At 35.2% G+C, this 16,055-nt stretch overlaps 1 protein-coding gene across 4 annotated transcripts in view; it reads left to right on the top strand.

Moving 5' to 3' along the window:
• Positions 1-16,055, top strand: part of LOC138310450 (neurabin-1-like) — a 53,214-nt gene that overhangs the window by 25,711 nt on the left and 11,448 nt on the right. For 2 of the 4 annotated variants that reach the window (XM_069251672.1, XM_069251676.1), the window contains 19 exons: positions 3,040-3,167; positions 3,548-3,690; positions 4,353-4,485; positions 4,883-5,003; positions 5,501-5,605; positions 6,156-6,378; positions 6,870-7,160; positions 7,550-7,603; positions 7,805-7,933; positions 8,540-8,661; positions 9,170-9,266; positions 10,104-10,251; positions 11,281-11,376; positions 11,848-12,035; positions 12,467-12,552; positions 12,788-12,928; positions 13,423-13,592; positions 14,762-15,022; positions 15,524-15,553. In XM_069251672.1, coding sequence (XP_069107773.1) covers positions 3,040-3,167; positions 3,548-3,690; positions 4,353-4,485; positions 4,883-5,003; positions 5,501-5,605; positions 6,156-6,378; positions 6,870-7,160; positions 7,550-7,603; positions 7,805-7,933; positions 8,540-8,661; positions 9,170-9,266; positions 10,104-10,251; positions 11,281-11,376; positions 11,848-12,035; positions 12,467-12,552; positions 12,788-12,928; positions 13,423-13,592; positions 14,762-15,022; positions 15,524-15,553 — 2,666 coding nt within the window. The remainder of the gene's footprint in view (positions 1-3,039; positions 3,168-3,547; positions 3,691-4,352; positions 4,486-4,882; positions 5,004-5,500; positions 5,606-6,155; positions 6,379-6,869; positions 7,161-7,549; positions 7,604-7,804; positions 7,934-8,539; positions 8,662-9,169; positions 9,267-10,103; positions 10,252-11,280; positions 11,377-11,847; positions 12,036-12,466; positions 12,553-12,787; positions 12,929-13,422; positions 13,593-14,761; positions 15,023-15,523; positions 15,554-16,055) is intronic. The other 2 variants (XM_069251673.1, XM_069251675.1) reach the window with 2 other exon arrangements.

The following is a 16,055-nucleotide window of genomic DNA, read 5'->3' as shown; positions in this document are numbered from 1 at the left end:
ATAAAGATAGAGGTATTTGCCAGGAGTTTATCTTCAGAGAGACAAAGGAAGCTTTGTTTGCTTTCAACAACAAATTAAAACCACATGTTGGGGAAGCAACTGTCATTTTTTTCCTGTGTATCAAGTTTTTCATGTGTTCTAGTGTTTTTGGTAGATTTTATACTGTAAATTTTCTTTTTGTTTTCATCTGGTTTTAAAAGCTTTCTTACCAGACAAACTGTTAGGCAAAGTGATAGGAATCGTTAAGTAATTTAAAGAAATTACCAAGTGTGAGGAATTGTTTTAGTAAAATCATTTTTAGTGTCGGACATAAGGACAATTTGCCTTCTGATAATCAATTTTAAAGTAAACTACTGAAATAATACATATTGCTTTATTTATGAAAGGTGCTTGATGTTATCATTAATTTTAATTTGTTGACTTATTACAATACAGAGATGGTTAATACAACACTATTGTATTCTGACTGAATTAATAGACATCTGATTCACTAGTCTGAAAATTTATCATTTCAGTTGTCTCATTATCCATCACTTCAGATTCTTACCATTTCAGTTCTTCGTCGTTTCATAAGTCTTGTTGGGAGTTCATCATTTTATCTCTGTCTCAAAGTTATCCAAAAAAATCTTTCAGGATTGAATCACAATAAAAATGGTCTTGGTGGCCGAGTGATTATGATGTTCTGACATATTTTCATTGGGTCCTACTTGAGTTAAAATACAATGTACGGCAGTTACAGCTGTCATCATGTATATGTACTGACTGTCGTAGGTTGGTGGTTTTTCTGTGTGTACTCTGACTTTCTTCCAACCCCATACACATGACTATGCATAATTTAACGACTCTGGTTGTGAAATGAATGTTAAAACAAAAACAAAATATCACAAAGTCCAGTTGTGGATGTTTAAGATCATTGATACATTACACAGTTATATTATCTAATCATTTTGTGAAGACTTATAAGTTAGATGTTGTAATGTGTGTGGAGTAAACAGTCTGATCTAACTGTGATCTAATTGACTGGTGTCATCAAAGGACCGTCAGACATCCTATAGCCAGGTGGGCAAGGTGTAAAGATTTCTGTACGGAGGTATTCCTTATTTACCTACACCGTACAAATCTAGATCAAGGGCTACATAACATCATACTGACCGTAAACACTATTTATGAATGAGAGCTACATCTCTTGTACCTTTAGTTTCTTTCATTTCTGAAAACATTAGGTGTTAAACAGTTAAACACAACCGCCTCTGTATGAAAATCACCTTCTTAATACATGGAAGTCAAAACCAAAGTTTGAAATATTTCTGAAAATACCCAGGAAAATACTGCTGTTACATACTGATAATCAAACTCATATTCACTCCCGAAGTTACAGTTGAACTAGTCTTATTCTAAGGCTGGAACAGTTCATTGTGATTTTTCAGGGGTCATTGAGTTACGATTTCTAATTGCAATCACACTCTTATTACTTTTCCATTTCCTATCAATTGCTATGCTATTGTATCTAAATGCTACACACCAGTTTGTGATGTACAAGCATTAACATTATGGGATAAAGAGCATTCTGTCGTAGCCTTGTGTGTAATATATGTCATAAACTACACAGACAAACAAACAAATGGAATGACTGTGGTAGAGAGAGTTGTAATACTTGGGTTAGAGACTAGATATAAAGTGTCTGTTGATGAACTGTGATCCAGTTATTGGTGGGCTATAAAACAATACACATCTACAATATAGGTAAAAGGTGTGGAATATTCATCACTTGTCTATTCAGGTGTTAAACATGATCAAATGAATGACCTTGACCATCATAAAAGGTCACAGATCAACTAAAATCTTTAAATGAATTTTAGTCAGTAACTAGAAAGCCTAGAGAACTGAATTGTATTTGATTTGTAGTATTCCTTGGATGAAGGGCTATACCTAAAAAAAGACCTTGACCTTTACCCTTGACCTTTGTTAAAGGTCAAAGAGGTCACAAATGCTAAAATCTCTAATGATAGTGTCAAATTAAACCATTAGGCCTATAGAGATGAAGTGATCTGGGCCTATTGGATATTGACAATTATCAAGAGAAAGTCTCCCACCCCTTCCCTGAAATGTAAAACTGTACTATATAGCACCATGGGTCAGTTGGTTTTACACCTTGCTGTTGTGTTGTAAAACTATACTATATAGCACCGTGGGTCAGTTGGTTTTACACCTTGCTGTTGTGTTGTAAAACTATACTATATAGCACCGTGGGTCAGTTGGTTTTACACCTTGCTGTTGTGTTGTAAAACTATACTATATAGCACCGTAGGTCAGTTGGTTTTACACCTTGTTATTGTGTTGTAAAACTATACTATATAGCACCGTGGGTCAGTTGGTTTTACACCTTGCTATTGTGTTGTAAAACTATACTATATAGCACCGTGGGTCAGTTGGTTTTACACCTTGTTATTGTGTTGTAAAACTATACTATATAGCACCGTGGGTCAGTTGGTTTTACACTTTGCTGTTGTGTTGTAAAACTATACTATATAGCACCATGGGTCAGTTGGTTTTACACCTTGCTGTTGTGTTGTAAAACTATACTATATAGCACCGTAGGTCAGTTGGTTTTACACCTTGCTATTGTGTTGTAAAACTATACTATATAGCACCGTGGGTCAGTTGGTTTTACACCTTGCTATTGTGTTGTAAAACTATACTATATAGCACCGTGGGTCAGTTGGTTTTACACCTTGTTATTGTGTTGTAAAACTATACTATATAGCACCGTGGGTCAGTTGGTTTTACACTTTGCTATTGTGTTGTAAAACTATACTATATAGCACCGTGGGTCAGTTGGTTTTACACCTTGCTATTGTGTTGTAAAACTATACTATATAGCACCGTGGGTCAGTTGGTTTTACACCTTGCTATTGTGTTGTAAAACTATACTATATAGCACCGTGGGTCAGTTGGTTTTACACCTTGCTATTGTGTTGTAAAACTATACTATATAGCACCGTGGGTCAGTTGGTTTTACACCTTGCTATTGTGTTACAGAGCTCGTGGTGGAGTTTACGTAGAAAGCAAGAACCAGACCTCGGACAGTAAATACGAAAGTGATGACATCATTCCTCCTCGTGAAGCTGGGGACGGCCACGAACAACCTGATTCCATTCTGATTGGAGGTAAACATATTAAACAATGACAAGACATTTATGACTTCATTTACTTTTTTGTCCTCCTAATAAATGAACAAATGATGCTGTGCCACGTCCTTTTCTATAGTGTATTTTGGTGATGATGATGTTGGGTCCCGTTCCCAACACATTACATTCATGATATCTAGACATGACGCTGCTGAAGTGCCGTCATTGTTGATTAGTTCCACACTTTGGTGATTATGACGTCATAATTGCCAGAAGGTGGGACTAGTCGTACTTGGTCTATGTCATTTTAGGGTCTCAAAACTTCCGTTTTCAAAACAACCTTGTTTATTCCTAAATTATAATCAAAGTAGTTTTTATGATTAATAAGTTTTAATTGATGACTTTTTGTATGTTATCAGAAGAGTACCCGACTGACGAAATCGTCGACTACATCGAGATTCCTGGTCTGAGTAGTGGAAATGCTAGCGAGTCTGACGATGGATATGATGTTGTCGATTATCACAAACCTTCAAGGATACGCTTCAGTAAAGGACCAATAATGGTGAGTATAAAACCCCAGAGACTTTTCCGAAGAGATCAGGTAGGAAAATTAATGTAAAATCAGTGCTCAATTTTCATTGAAACCAAATTTTAGAAATCCATTGAGATTAAAATTATTTGTATGCAGTTTTTATATGTTTTCGTGTTGTCACTGTAATTTAAGTTTAATTTTATATGGCTTTGGATAAAACAGCAATTATATCAAGTTTGTCTTTGATTGAAATAGATGTTTATGATAATGTTTTTAAAATATTCTTATATTTAACTGACCTATCAAATTTTGTACCAAAAAAACAAAAACCATGTTAATTAAATCCCCACAAAATCACAAAATGTACTGATTTCACAGTATTTGTTTTCGATCAGATTTATGATATTACTGTCACAGGCTAATATTAAAGCCATCACATCCTGCGTTCAAGGGCAGATAACTCCCAGGATGAAATCCAGAGGTGGAGGGCAGATAGTTTGATGTCTGTCCAATACCATATTCAAATGTATATGAGAGAAGGAACATTTAAGTCTTATAGACATTTCAAATTTAAATATTTTACCTCTAAGGAGTTGAGATTTTGCCAATTTCTGGGGAAAGAGCATTCTAGATTTGATTTATTGTCTCGACTTCAAGATCTATTAAAATTGGCTGTTTTTTGTTGCCAATAGGTATTTCCGACTTTTTCGACGGAGGAATATGATCGTAGAAATGAAGATGTAGACCCAGTAGCTGCCTCTGCCGAGTACGAACTAGAAAAACGTGTGGAAAAAATGGATGTATTTCCTGTCGACCTTGCCAAAGGTAACCATGGTTACATATCAACAAGTCACTAGATCTGTAGGCACATGTTTATGATTTATTTGACATTTACCATGTTCAAGGGCAGATAAATCACATTTCTCTTTCAATTTGATTTACATCTTTGTACAATGGGACTAATTCACGTACCATGTGATATCCGATAACGTTTGTGCGTGACCATTGTTTCTACTGATGATGGAATGACGTCAAAATATGATATACCACGCTAACGTTATTTTACAATTAGTAACATCCCATCACCACTAGAGATGCTAGTCCCGAACAAACATTATCGGGTATCAAGTGGTATATGAATTAGTCCCATCACGGTCAGATTTCATTTGACTGTTGTATCTTTGTTGGTCTTTCTTTTACATTTAACGTCTTTTTTTTACAGGTCCCGAGGGGCTGGGCCTCAGTATAATAGGGATGGGGGTTGGAGCTGATGCAGGGCTGGAAAAACTTGGCATCTTTATCAAGACTCTGACAGAGGGTGGAGCAGCACAAAGGGATAACAGGTAGGTCTGGGGGAAACTCCAAGGGGGGGGGGGAGTGTCCCCTCCCTCCCCTCCCACCAGATGAAGACCTTTTCTTTAAAGGTAATACATGTAGACACAGGTGAAACATTGACAGTAGATTAATTACTAAAGCCATGATAACATTTATAGACGTGGGATAGACTGATGATGTGTCCTTCCTTGTGGAGATAACCTTTCTATATAGAATGAGAAGTAAGTTACAAATCTTTCTGGATGAGAAAGAAGTTATTATTCTAGCGCAGTCAACTTTTTGCTCAAATGAGAAAAACTGAGTTATGATTTATTAGCGCAGAAATAAATTAGTGCAATTTGGTGGTTTAATACCAGAAATACCCATTTACAAAATTTAATGCTGTGTATGAATTAGTGACACAAAGACAGCGAGAAAAGTGCTAAAATAAAACTACCGCTAAAATAAAACTACTGTTAAATATTACATTTACAGTATTAGTCAGCTTTACGTTTATTGTTGACAGAATCCAAGTAAACGACCAGATTATTGAGGTAGACGGGAAAAGTTTGGTCGGAGTAACACAAGCCTACGCTGCCTCAGTCCTCCGGAATACAAGTGGCACTGTAAAGTAAGTTGTCTCCCCTTATCTACTTGAGGCATGAATGTGAGCTTTTGTTTACATTCGAATGACATTGTCATTAAAGAAAGTGTGCGGTATTGTAGACAGGGAAAATCCAGAGTACCAGGAGAATAGCCACCTACATATCACCGGTAACACTAAGTTCAACCTACAGTATTTAAATAACCAAATTATTGAAGAATATTTGCTAAATCATGATATGAAAAAATATAATGATTGTGATCAAAAATTTATCTTTTGATAGAAATCTGTCCAAGTTCTGATCCGTTATGCACAAACAAACATTTTGATTGAATTATAATTTTAATTTGCTGATGATTTGGTTCTAGTCTTGAACATGATTAGTTGATATTTTCTAGGTTTATGAATGGTTGATATTATATTCCAGGTTTATGATTGGCTGATATTTTTGTTCCAGGTTTATGATTGGTTGATAATTTTGTTCCAGGTTTATAATTGGTTGATAATTTTGTTACAGGTTTATAATTGGTTGATAATTTTGTTCCAGGTTTATAATTGGTTGATAATTTTGTTCCAGGTTTATGATTGGACGTGAAAAAGACCCCAGTAAGAGTGAAGTAGCACGCCTTATTCAACAATCTCTGGAACAAGATCGTCGACGTGAAGAGATGAGAAAGCGAGAGCAGGAGCGTCTTCAGCATCTACAAGATGAAGTGAAGCCACGAGATGAAGTAGCAGAACATCAACATCAGCGCCGTCTATCTGAGAGCGAGAAGGATGTCATCCTCGACGACGATAAGGTACTGGGCTCGGAATTCTGATCGATGTATTGGTAGTTCTCTTAGTAGTACAGTTCAAACTGTCAAAACCAGTCCTTGTCTAATTCAGATATCTGTCTCATCAGGCATTTTCCTTCTCTATTATAGTATTTAATACCTGTATAATCTGTAAACCTGCCTACATCAGCCAAATATGCTTGTCCCTTAATGACATCTGATTAGGACAAGGTAATACTGTACTTGTTCTATGACTGTAATTTTGTATATACGCAGACAGAGTAGATTAGTTAAAATGTATTTCATTACCTAAATAATAATAATGAAAATGCTGTCAAAGAAAATGTAACTGAACTTTTTTCCATGTATAAAATTTCCTTAAATTTGACTTGAAAATAATTTTAGAAGGTTGAATGGAAAAGAAAACACCCAGATAAATGAAATATATAATAGTATAGTAGTTTCTGTAAATTGCTTTATATGTGAGTCCATAACATTGGAGACTTTGGTTATAGGATGTTGACGAGTCTGAGGTGATGGAAGAGGAGGAGGAGGAAGAAGAAGAAGAAGTTGAAGATGACAGCGATGAAAGTGAAGGTGGTTATGCAATGGAGACAGAGGAAACAGCAGCAGGGGAGGCTACTCCGATGTCACTTCCTTCAGGCCTGGACAGTACTGAGAACAGCATTAGCTCCCCTGAGGAGGGAGCTAACCCTAATATTGAGGTGTTTGACCTACAAGAGAGCAGCAGCGAGTCTATTTCTCCCGACATGGAGTCACAAGCTCTGTTTGTCAAGCTAAAAGAGGTTAGTGTTTCATATGATAGGGTCATCTAAATGTTGGCAGTGAATACATTCAATAGCTAGCAAATATCCATTTCTAATTTTGACAGAGAATGAAAAAAATTATATTTCAGTCATTTTAAAAATGTTGGTGATGTGCCTATTAAGATGTAAATGTTCCAATCATTTCTCAATATTTCGCAGATCAAATGTCATAGCAATATCCTGTGAAATCATGAAAATATCATTCCCTCATTTCCCGATAAAAGAACCTGCTATATGGTGGCCTAGAGGTGATAGATAATTATAAAATACCATCAGTACCTAAATAATTACCATGACATGTTGATAAAAATGTTTCTAAACAATTGATGTTGACTTGATGAATAAAATAATTGTCATCTCTATTTAAGGCTCAGTACAAGAAAGCAGTTTCCGAGGCCGAGCTGGCAAAGCTTAAAGGAAAGGTAAGATACTTGTTAGTTATAGCCCAAGAATCTCATATTCCTATTGGTTTAATTGTGTCATGTGATATCCCAATATTTAGTAGAATCTTGTTTTTAGTGTGGACAATTAATAGAGTTATCATTCTTGATCTATAATGGAAATCCCTATAAGCACAAATATTTATACACTGTATCTGAACTGATCTTATTATCAATTTACAGCTGATCCACTTGGAAAGTATTGAAAACCAGAAGAAAGATTACGAGAAGAAATGTGAATCGATGGCCAAGCAGCTACGGGATCAGGAAAAAAGTCTGGAGAAATCTCGGAAGGAGATGAACCAATATCAGGTAAGAGGTCAACAACGATGGACAGACCTTTGGTTATAATTACATCGGGATTGTGTTGACTCCACCCTGGTTAAATGTTGACCTTTATTAACCCTCATTTGAATATGAACTTTACTGACCCTATATCAAAGTAACAGTTTAAAAGAATGAACATTGATCTGATAATTTTTTTTTAACTTTGAAGACATAATACAGTACTAAATTTTGGCCTCAGATGCTGATCCCAGTTACATTGACATACGAGAGGTTACATAACCCTGTTCAGATACTGTAAACTGAACTCTGTATAATGACCGCTTTTGGCCATTAATTCACATATTACTGTAGCAGTGACCTCTGTTGACCTTTAATTTACATATTTCTGTATTAGTGACCTCTTTTGACCTTTAATATACATATTTCTGTATTAGTGACCTCTTTTGACCTTTCATTTACATATTTCTGTATTAGTGACCTCTTTTGACCTTTAATTTACATATTTTTATATTAGAAAATCTCTTTTGACCTTTTTAATTTTATATTTCTCTTTTACTTTAATGACCTATTTCTATATTAATGACCTCTTTTGACCTTTAATTTACATATTCATTACTCCCCATGTTGCAGGACCTTTTGGAGGGATCCCAAGGTCAATATATAGCACTAGAGAAGAGAATGAAGGGTGACTTTACGGCTCTGGAGAAAAAGTACCACAAAGCCAAGAAGCTTATTAAAGAATACCAGTCTAGGTTAGTAAACTCTGTATAAAGAATAGAGGCGATCTGTTCCTAGGGGTATACTAGAATCATGCTGTCTGCATATCTTATCCAGACATCTCATCTGAAACTGGTGGAACATTTTCCTTAAAAACGTTGGTGACCCTTTGCATTAAATCTTTTCTTTTTTTCAAAAATTTGCCCGATTAAGCTTTTATTTATGGATGGTGTTTAGATAAGTGATTTATATATTTTGGTACTAATTTCATAATTAGGATATCATGGGATTGCAAGAGATCCAACGGACCAAATTATGCATATGTTTTCCTATGCATCTTAACATTCATTGATTCATCTATAAAGGTTTACAATGTATATATGTTGGTATGGATATAGGCAAATCTTTAAAGGGGAAAAACACAGAATTTTGATAATTTCAAGAAACGTAATGTGCCAAAATGTACTTGTATAGTTATAAGCTCTTATGTTATAAAAGGCTGCCAGAGACGAGCTTAATTCTCAAACTTGTGTTTGTTTTCAGAGAGAAAGATTTTATTCAGGAGAGAGAATCTCTGTTACAACAGCAGGCAGAAAAAGATCAGCAGTACAACGCTCTGGTCAAATCTCTTAAGGACCGGGTAAGTCATCGTATAATCTGTCTAGGTCATAAAAAAGATCAGCAGTACAACGCTCTGGTCAAATCTCTTAAGGACCGGGTAAGTCATTGTATAATCTGTCTAGGTCATAAAATAGATCAGCAGTACAACGCTCTGGTCAAATCTCTTAAGGACCGGGTAAGTCCTCATATAATCTGTCTAGGTCATAAAATAGATCAGCAGTACAACGCTCTGGTCAAATCTCTTAAGGACCGGGTAAGTCATCATATAATCTGTCTAGGTCATAAAAAAGATTAGCAGTACAACGCTCTGGTCAAATCTCTTAAGGACCGGGTAAGTCATCATATAATCTGTCTAGGTCATAAAATAGATCAGCAGTACAACGCTCTGGTCAAATCTCTTAAGGACCGGGTAAGTCATCATATAATCTGTCTAGGTCATAAAAAAGATTAGCAGTACAACGCTCTGGTCAAATCTCTTAAGGACCGGGTAAGTCATCGGTCTCGTAAAACCTGTCTTGATCATAACAAATATTGACTATTAAATAACCTTTAGCTATACTGTCTAAGTCCTATCAATGTTTGAGTACAACTTGAATGACTATCGTGTCTAAATCATGTTTAGCTACTATCTTGGTCCTAACCATGTTTGGTTTAAACTTAAGCATGATTCCAATTAAGTCCTAATGATGTTTGATAAGAGTTTGAATATTTCCTTTTAATGTTTAACACTGCAATAGCCTTATCAGCACTTTTATAAGTTCATTGACCAGTAAACTTTTTATGGTTGTAAAATAGATTTTACCAGATATTTCTGTTAGAGTTTGAACTTTGCAATATATTCTGTGTTATTTACCAGGTATTTCGGTTAGAGGGAGAACTTGCTGAGGCCCAGGCGGCAGCTGGCTTACCTGTCGTCATCCCTAAAGAATCCACGACCCCACAAAAGGCAGATGTGGACAATTTACTCAAAGTCAAGTCTTCTGTGTCCCAGCCGGAGCCTTCAGGTCAGTGTTAATGTTTGATCTGTTAAACTAGTATCTTAGAACCAGACAAATTCTGTATATGTATATACAGTTGTCTAACCAGACAAATTCTGTATATGTATATACAGTTGTCTGCTTTTGTGGTTAAGCCCAATCTAATTATAATTAGTCTGACCTCCGCACCACTGTGATGCTCTACGTCACGCTGCAATACAAGATCTAAAAACCTTCCATTCGGGTCATATCAGCATGACACCTGGCCTAGAATTGGAAAATCTCAGGACGTCCTGTTAGCCATTTATATTTTCAAATAAATCGACTACACTAAAGATTTCGTAGACAACACACTGATTGGCCAACCTTAGGGGTCATGCTGAGGTCATGCTGAGGTGACCCGAACAGGATGTTGTTAGATCTTGTATTAGAGCGTATCGTAGAGCACTGTAGTCGAGCGGAATAACAAGTGTAATTTTAATTTAATTGTGGTTAGGCTTAGATTGTTGTCATTAGTTTGTATGCAGAAAGAATGCTGTTTTTAGGTCATCTGACCCGACATGTGCTTTGTATTTTTTTTTTTAAGATGACATAATGTTCACAAACACATGGCATCACAATTATTACCTACCCACATGGGCAGATAACTCTGTGATATGTGAATGCAGAATACCTGTCAAACATTCTGAACCATCACAGTTTTAGTGTTCTCTATATATAAGTATAGTTGCTTCGACATTGTATTCAATTTCACTGTATTCACAGTCAGTTCAATTTCTGCCAACTTGAAATATAGAAGGATAGTCTGTATAGCATATTACTGTTGGAAAAAGACAATGCACATAAATGGCTAACCATGAATAAATATCAGACAGAAAATTGCTAAATTTCCTCCACACAAAATTAAACAATTACACAGTGTTATAATAAAGGTCTAGAAAAAAACCAATAAGGCACTTTATGAAGTTTGATGATTTTTCAATTTTACTGTGAGAAAGTTGATGCTTAGTGTTGAATTATCATTTTAAGATTTTTGTGATTTGTTGATGTTTTCAGAACAAACAAAGGTCCTGAAGCACCAGATGTCAGATAGTGTTTCATCAATTTCCTCTGGTTCTGACGGATCTCCAGTTGAAACTGTCGGCAGTCCAGGTGAATATTGTTTATATAAAGGGAGACAACTCAAGGTTTCAGACAGAATTTGAGATATACTTAGATATTCAATCATTTCCGTATACTACCTGCAATAGATCCCCCACCCTAGAAATGAATGTTGGGATTTTAAGGGATAGGGTATTACCACTGAATTTAGGTCTAAGCAGACAAATCGGAAAATAGGGACCTAGTTCTGAAAGACTTGATAAAAAGGGGAGAGGGCTTATTGCCGAGAGGGGTTTATTGCCAGTAAAGGTATATATATGATATGATGAAAATGAAAGAAAACAAATTAGATATATCTGCATTGTTTGTCTTCAATAAAACTTTTTTGGGATTATTAATCCATTAGATAAGTTACATTTGTTTGTAATCATTGTGTAAATTGTTGTCTAAGAAATTAGTTGTTGATTTGTTAATCTTTGAAATTGGGAAACAATGAAATGAAGATATGAAATTTATTTATAGATCCTGAGGTCCTGGAGGGTGAGCTTGACCGTGACCTTGACCTTAACGGTCATGTTGAACTTGACCTCACGCTCACAGGCGTTGTTCCAGAAACATCACTCTTAGACACGACGGCCAACAAAAGTAAAGGACAAGTGGGTACCACTGGTGGAAATGCAAGTCGCAGGCTACCTACGAAACGAAACAAAGTAAGTCGCAGGCTACCTACGAAATGAAACAAAGTTAGTCGCAGGCTACCTACAAAACAAAACAAAGTTAGTCGCAGGCTACCTACGAAATGAAACAAAGTAAGTCGCAGGCTACCTAAGTAAATACGAAATGAAACAAAGTAAGTCGCAGGCTACCTAAGTAAATACGAAATGAAACAAAGTAAGTCGCAGGCTACCTAAGCAAAGTAAATCACAGGCTACCTACGAAATGAAACAAAGTAAGTCACAGGCTACCTAAGTAAATACGAAATGAAACATAGTAAATACATATCATTTATATTGGTTACTACGAAACACAACAAAGTTAATACGAAATGAAACAATGTAAATACAAATATCATTCATGCCAGTAGACACAGACTTATTATTGTATAAAATGGTTGTAAGCTTTTAATTTTGAATTTTTACAGTCACAAGAAAGCCTTAATGAAACTGCTGAGGGAGAGGTGAAGCCTGAAAATGAAAGTCGACTGGAGGCTTGGATGAAGCATGACAGGTCAGTATATATTTTCAGAGGATCTGACACTAATGGCTATGTAATATGAAATTTTTTAAATGAGTTCAATGAGACAAGCAGTAAATCCATTAACGAGTTTGTTAATTTTTAAAATTTTATTATCAGTGCAGTGGAGTTAACATTCTTAAATTTTTATTGTACATTGCACTTCTATAATGGTCATTATGAAGTGGTTGCTTTATTACAGTACTTAGTACTTTGATTTTTTTTACAGTGATGGAACTGTGAAGAAGAGTTCTGCTAAGAAAAAGAAGCCTCAGGACATTCTACAGCCCCCGTCAGTACCCCCGCCCCCACCCCCTTGTCCTACGACTGAAGTCGTGAAAGATACAGATAGTCAATCACAACATTCCCAGTAAGTAAAGGGAGATAACTGGAATAAATAGTTGGCAGATCATCAGTGAAATAGGGGTATAATTGACATTAATTTAAGTTTATACAGTCTAGATATAATTTGTGTAACTTTTGTGTGTGGATTGTGTTGTCATAATGAAATGTCACTCCAAGACTCCCCCTCCTCTTCCACTCCTGTAATCACTGACAGTTAATGACCAGATATCAGTAAAACATCTTTATATGCAATCTTTTCCAGCCAATCAGAGAAAAATTGAAAATTTCTTCTTTTCTAGCAATTATGGAAAGTTTTCTTCTTTTTCTAGCCAATTATGGAAAGTTTTCTTCTTTTTCTAGCCAATTAAAGGAAAGTTTTCTTTTTTTAGCCAATCAATGGAAAGTTTATCAACATTTTTGTCTATTTTTCCAGTCAATCAGAATAAAGGTCCTCAACGGTATCTTCTCTTTTCCAGTGAATTAGAGGGAAATTACTCAACAATTTCTTCTATTTTTCAGCCAATCAGAGGAAAGTTCCTCAACAGTTTCGCAAACCTCTTATGATCCCTCCAATCCCCACTTCAAAAACTTGGAATCTGAAATACCAGAAACAGTTTCCATAGTAACCTCTGGGTCAGCAGCAAGCTCATCAGGAGGTTCAAGTTCAGGGACCAAATCATCTAGTAAAGGTAAGCCAATCAGATGCTTTCTTACAGATTTCTGATATCATTAGACCAATGAAAAACATTGTTTCAAAATTAAAGAACATAAAATAACATGAATTCAGGATTTTGAAAAGTGTATCAATGAAAAAGGCCAAACTTGCAGTTTTGTTTTAAGAAGCAAGACAACTATAATGATTGAATTAATATTAAGTCTGTATATTATGCTTTGTGTGGATTAAAAATCATTGTGAATAGTATTAACATTGTAGATCTGCATGCGTCAGTTGAGATTTACTTCCAAATAAAATTGTGATGAGTTTTGTTACTAATAATGAATGGTTTTTGCATGAATAAAAGTTAAAGAGCTTTTGAAATCTGTTTCAGTAACTCAGTAAGATTCAGTAATGTACATCTCCTGAAATATTAGGCAAAAATGTTTGTTAGGTTTTGTTTGTTTCACAAAATTAGGGTCAGGTATCTTACATTTTCTTAATGGAAAATGATTTTTGATTACTTTTCAGTAAAAATGAATTAAAAAAAAATGAAAAACTATAAATTAAATCAAAAGTGACAAGAGTAAATATGTTGATTGAAGTAAAGAGTGATTTAAAAGTGATTTCTAAAGCTCTTAGACAGCCACTTGTACAACTAGCTGTCAATGTATAACAAATCAAATGCTTGTCTGTGAGGTATAAGGTGAAGGCACAACCCAAAAATGTAGGATTTTCACACACAGGAATTTTAGTATCCATCAGTGAAATAGTGTCAGAAGAAGGGGAGAGAATTCAAAATTTTGTGGTTTTACTTCAGATAATTCGGTTGAAAGCAAAGATATCAGCTTTTGTCTCATTTTACAATTTTAGTGATCTATTTTCGAGATTTTTTAACTAAATTTTCAGCAAAAGATGTTAGATTTGATTTGCCTGCCTTTTTATGCGCCTATTATAAATTTCTCGTCTCATTCTACTTTGTTTTATGGAGAGGAATTGGAAAGGATTGCCTGGTGTATGGGTGTATTTAGTTTTCTTTCTCTGGGAGAATACCTGGTTGATGTTAATGGATATGGTTGAGGGTATATTGGTGATGTGGCGGGTGTAAATTGACAAAATTCTGGAGTCCGGGTTTGGTGAAAGACTAAATACAAAACCTGATATACAGCAAACTTCAAATGTTGTATCTTAATTTGAATCTAGGAATAGGACTTCCAAAGTTTTTATCATTCGGAAAGTCTGGGAGTAAGGATATTTCCGGTGGAGGCGGAATTGTGTTGTTATCCAAAACTCCCCTAGATGGATCCAAGTCGTCCAGTAAAAATTCTGGGGGCGTTACTCTCCTCTCCAAACAGTCCCTAGGGGATGATGTGTCTGTAGGCAGTCGAGACGGTGATGGAATTATCCTGGTTTCGAAGCGACCGCTGGATTCGGCGTATTCAACTGATTCAATATCGATGGATGGTAAGTTCTGTGGGGGAAGTCTGGATCAAAATTATACAAAGGTCACAGCAAGGGACATCAAAGATACTGTTTCTAGTATTATAGGCTTACAATGTCAGACTAATAGAAAGCTGTAAATAAGTCCTGATATTTAACAACACCAGAAAAAATATAAAATGTCAGTTTTAATGTTTCATAGGCTGTTCGATTTAGTCCAAAATAAAACTGTTTTCTCATGATATCATGTTAGTCAGAGAAAATGTTTTTATTTGACTTCAGATAAAAAGTCAACAGGAAATAGAAGATGATAAACAAATGTCGCTGGATTTATTGAAGAATTTAGTCTATGTTAGAATGTGAATGTAAATTGTTGGACCAGAATACGACTTACAATACTAACCATACTATTCCTTATTTTCGTATCTCTGTTTTTGGTCTGTTTCATTTCTGTACTTCTGCTCATCTACACTCTGTATAATGTTTATAAGTGTTAGATTATATAACTCTGTCTTCTTTCTGTAGTAAACAGGAAAGTGGCCGAATCTCGGAAAGGTATACTAAAGCTTATAGGCAACACTAGCCCACAACTGCATCATGCCTGCAAACCAAGAACCTCACATTTATACATCTGGATTTCATATATTTTAGAATCTCTCTTTGCTGTATCAAGATGAATACATGTTTATTAAGGGCTCTATATGTTTGTGCAAAATTGGGACTTTTATTGTTCGAAAGAAAATTGCAAGTAGAAAGGTTACATTTTCTTTTACAGAAGAATTTTCTAAAAAAAATTATTTATATAGTTTTGATACTAGTGGAAAATGGATTATTTCTGGCACTGCATGTAAAAGAAAATCATAGAGAAAGAAATTTGCACTTTAGTAGCATGGATGGCTATATAGATTATATGTTAAGTTTAACACTTGACTACTGTGTTGCTTGTCTACTTGGACAGAAAATTATAACCAGAAAAAATGCCGATTTTGTTGGTTATTCTCTGGATAAAAGTTGAAATTCTATCCATAGGTAATAAAGTTATGCTATGGTTTTCCAT

Source organism: Argopecten irradians, chromosome 16 (genome assembly GCF_041381155.1).
Source record: "Argopecten irradians isolate NY chromosome 16, Ai_NY, whole genome shotgun sequence".
NCBI classification, from domain to species: domain Eukaryota; kingdom Metazoa; phylum Mollusca; class Bivalvia; order Pectinida; family Pectinidae; genus Argopecten; species Argopecten irradians.
This window is presented reverse-complemented; position numbering and strand designations above follow the sequence as displayed.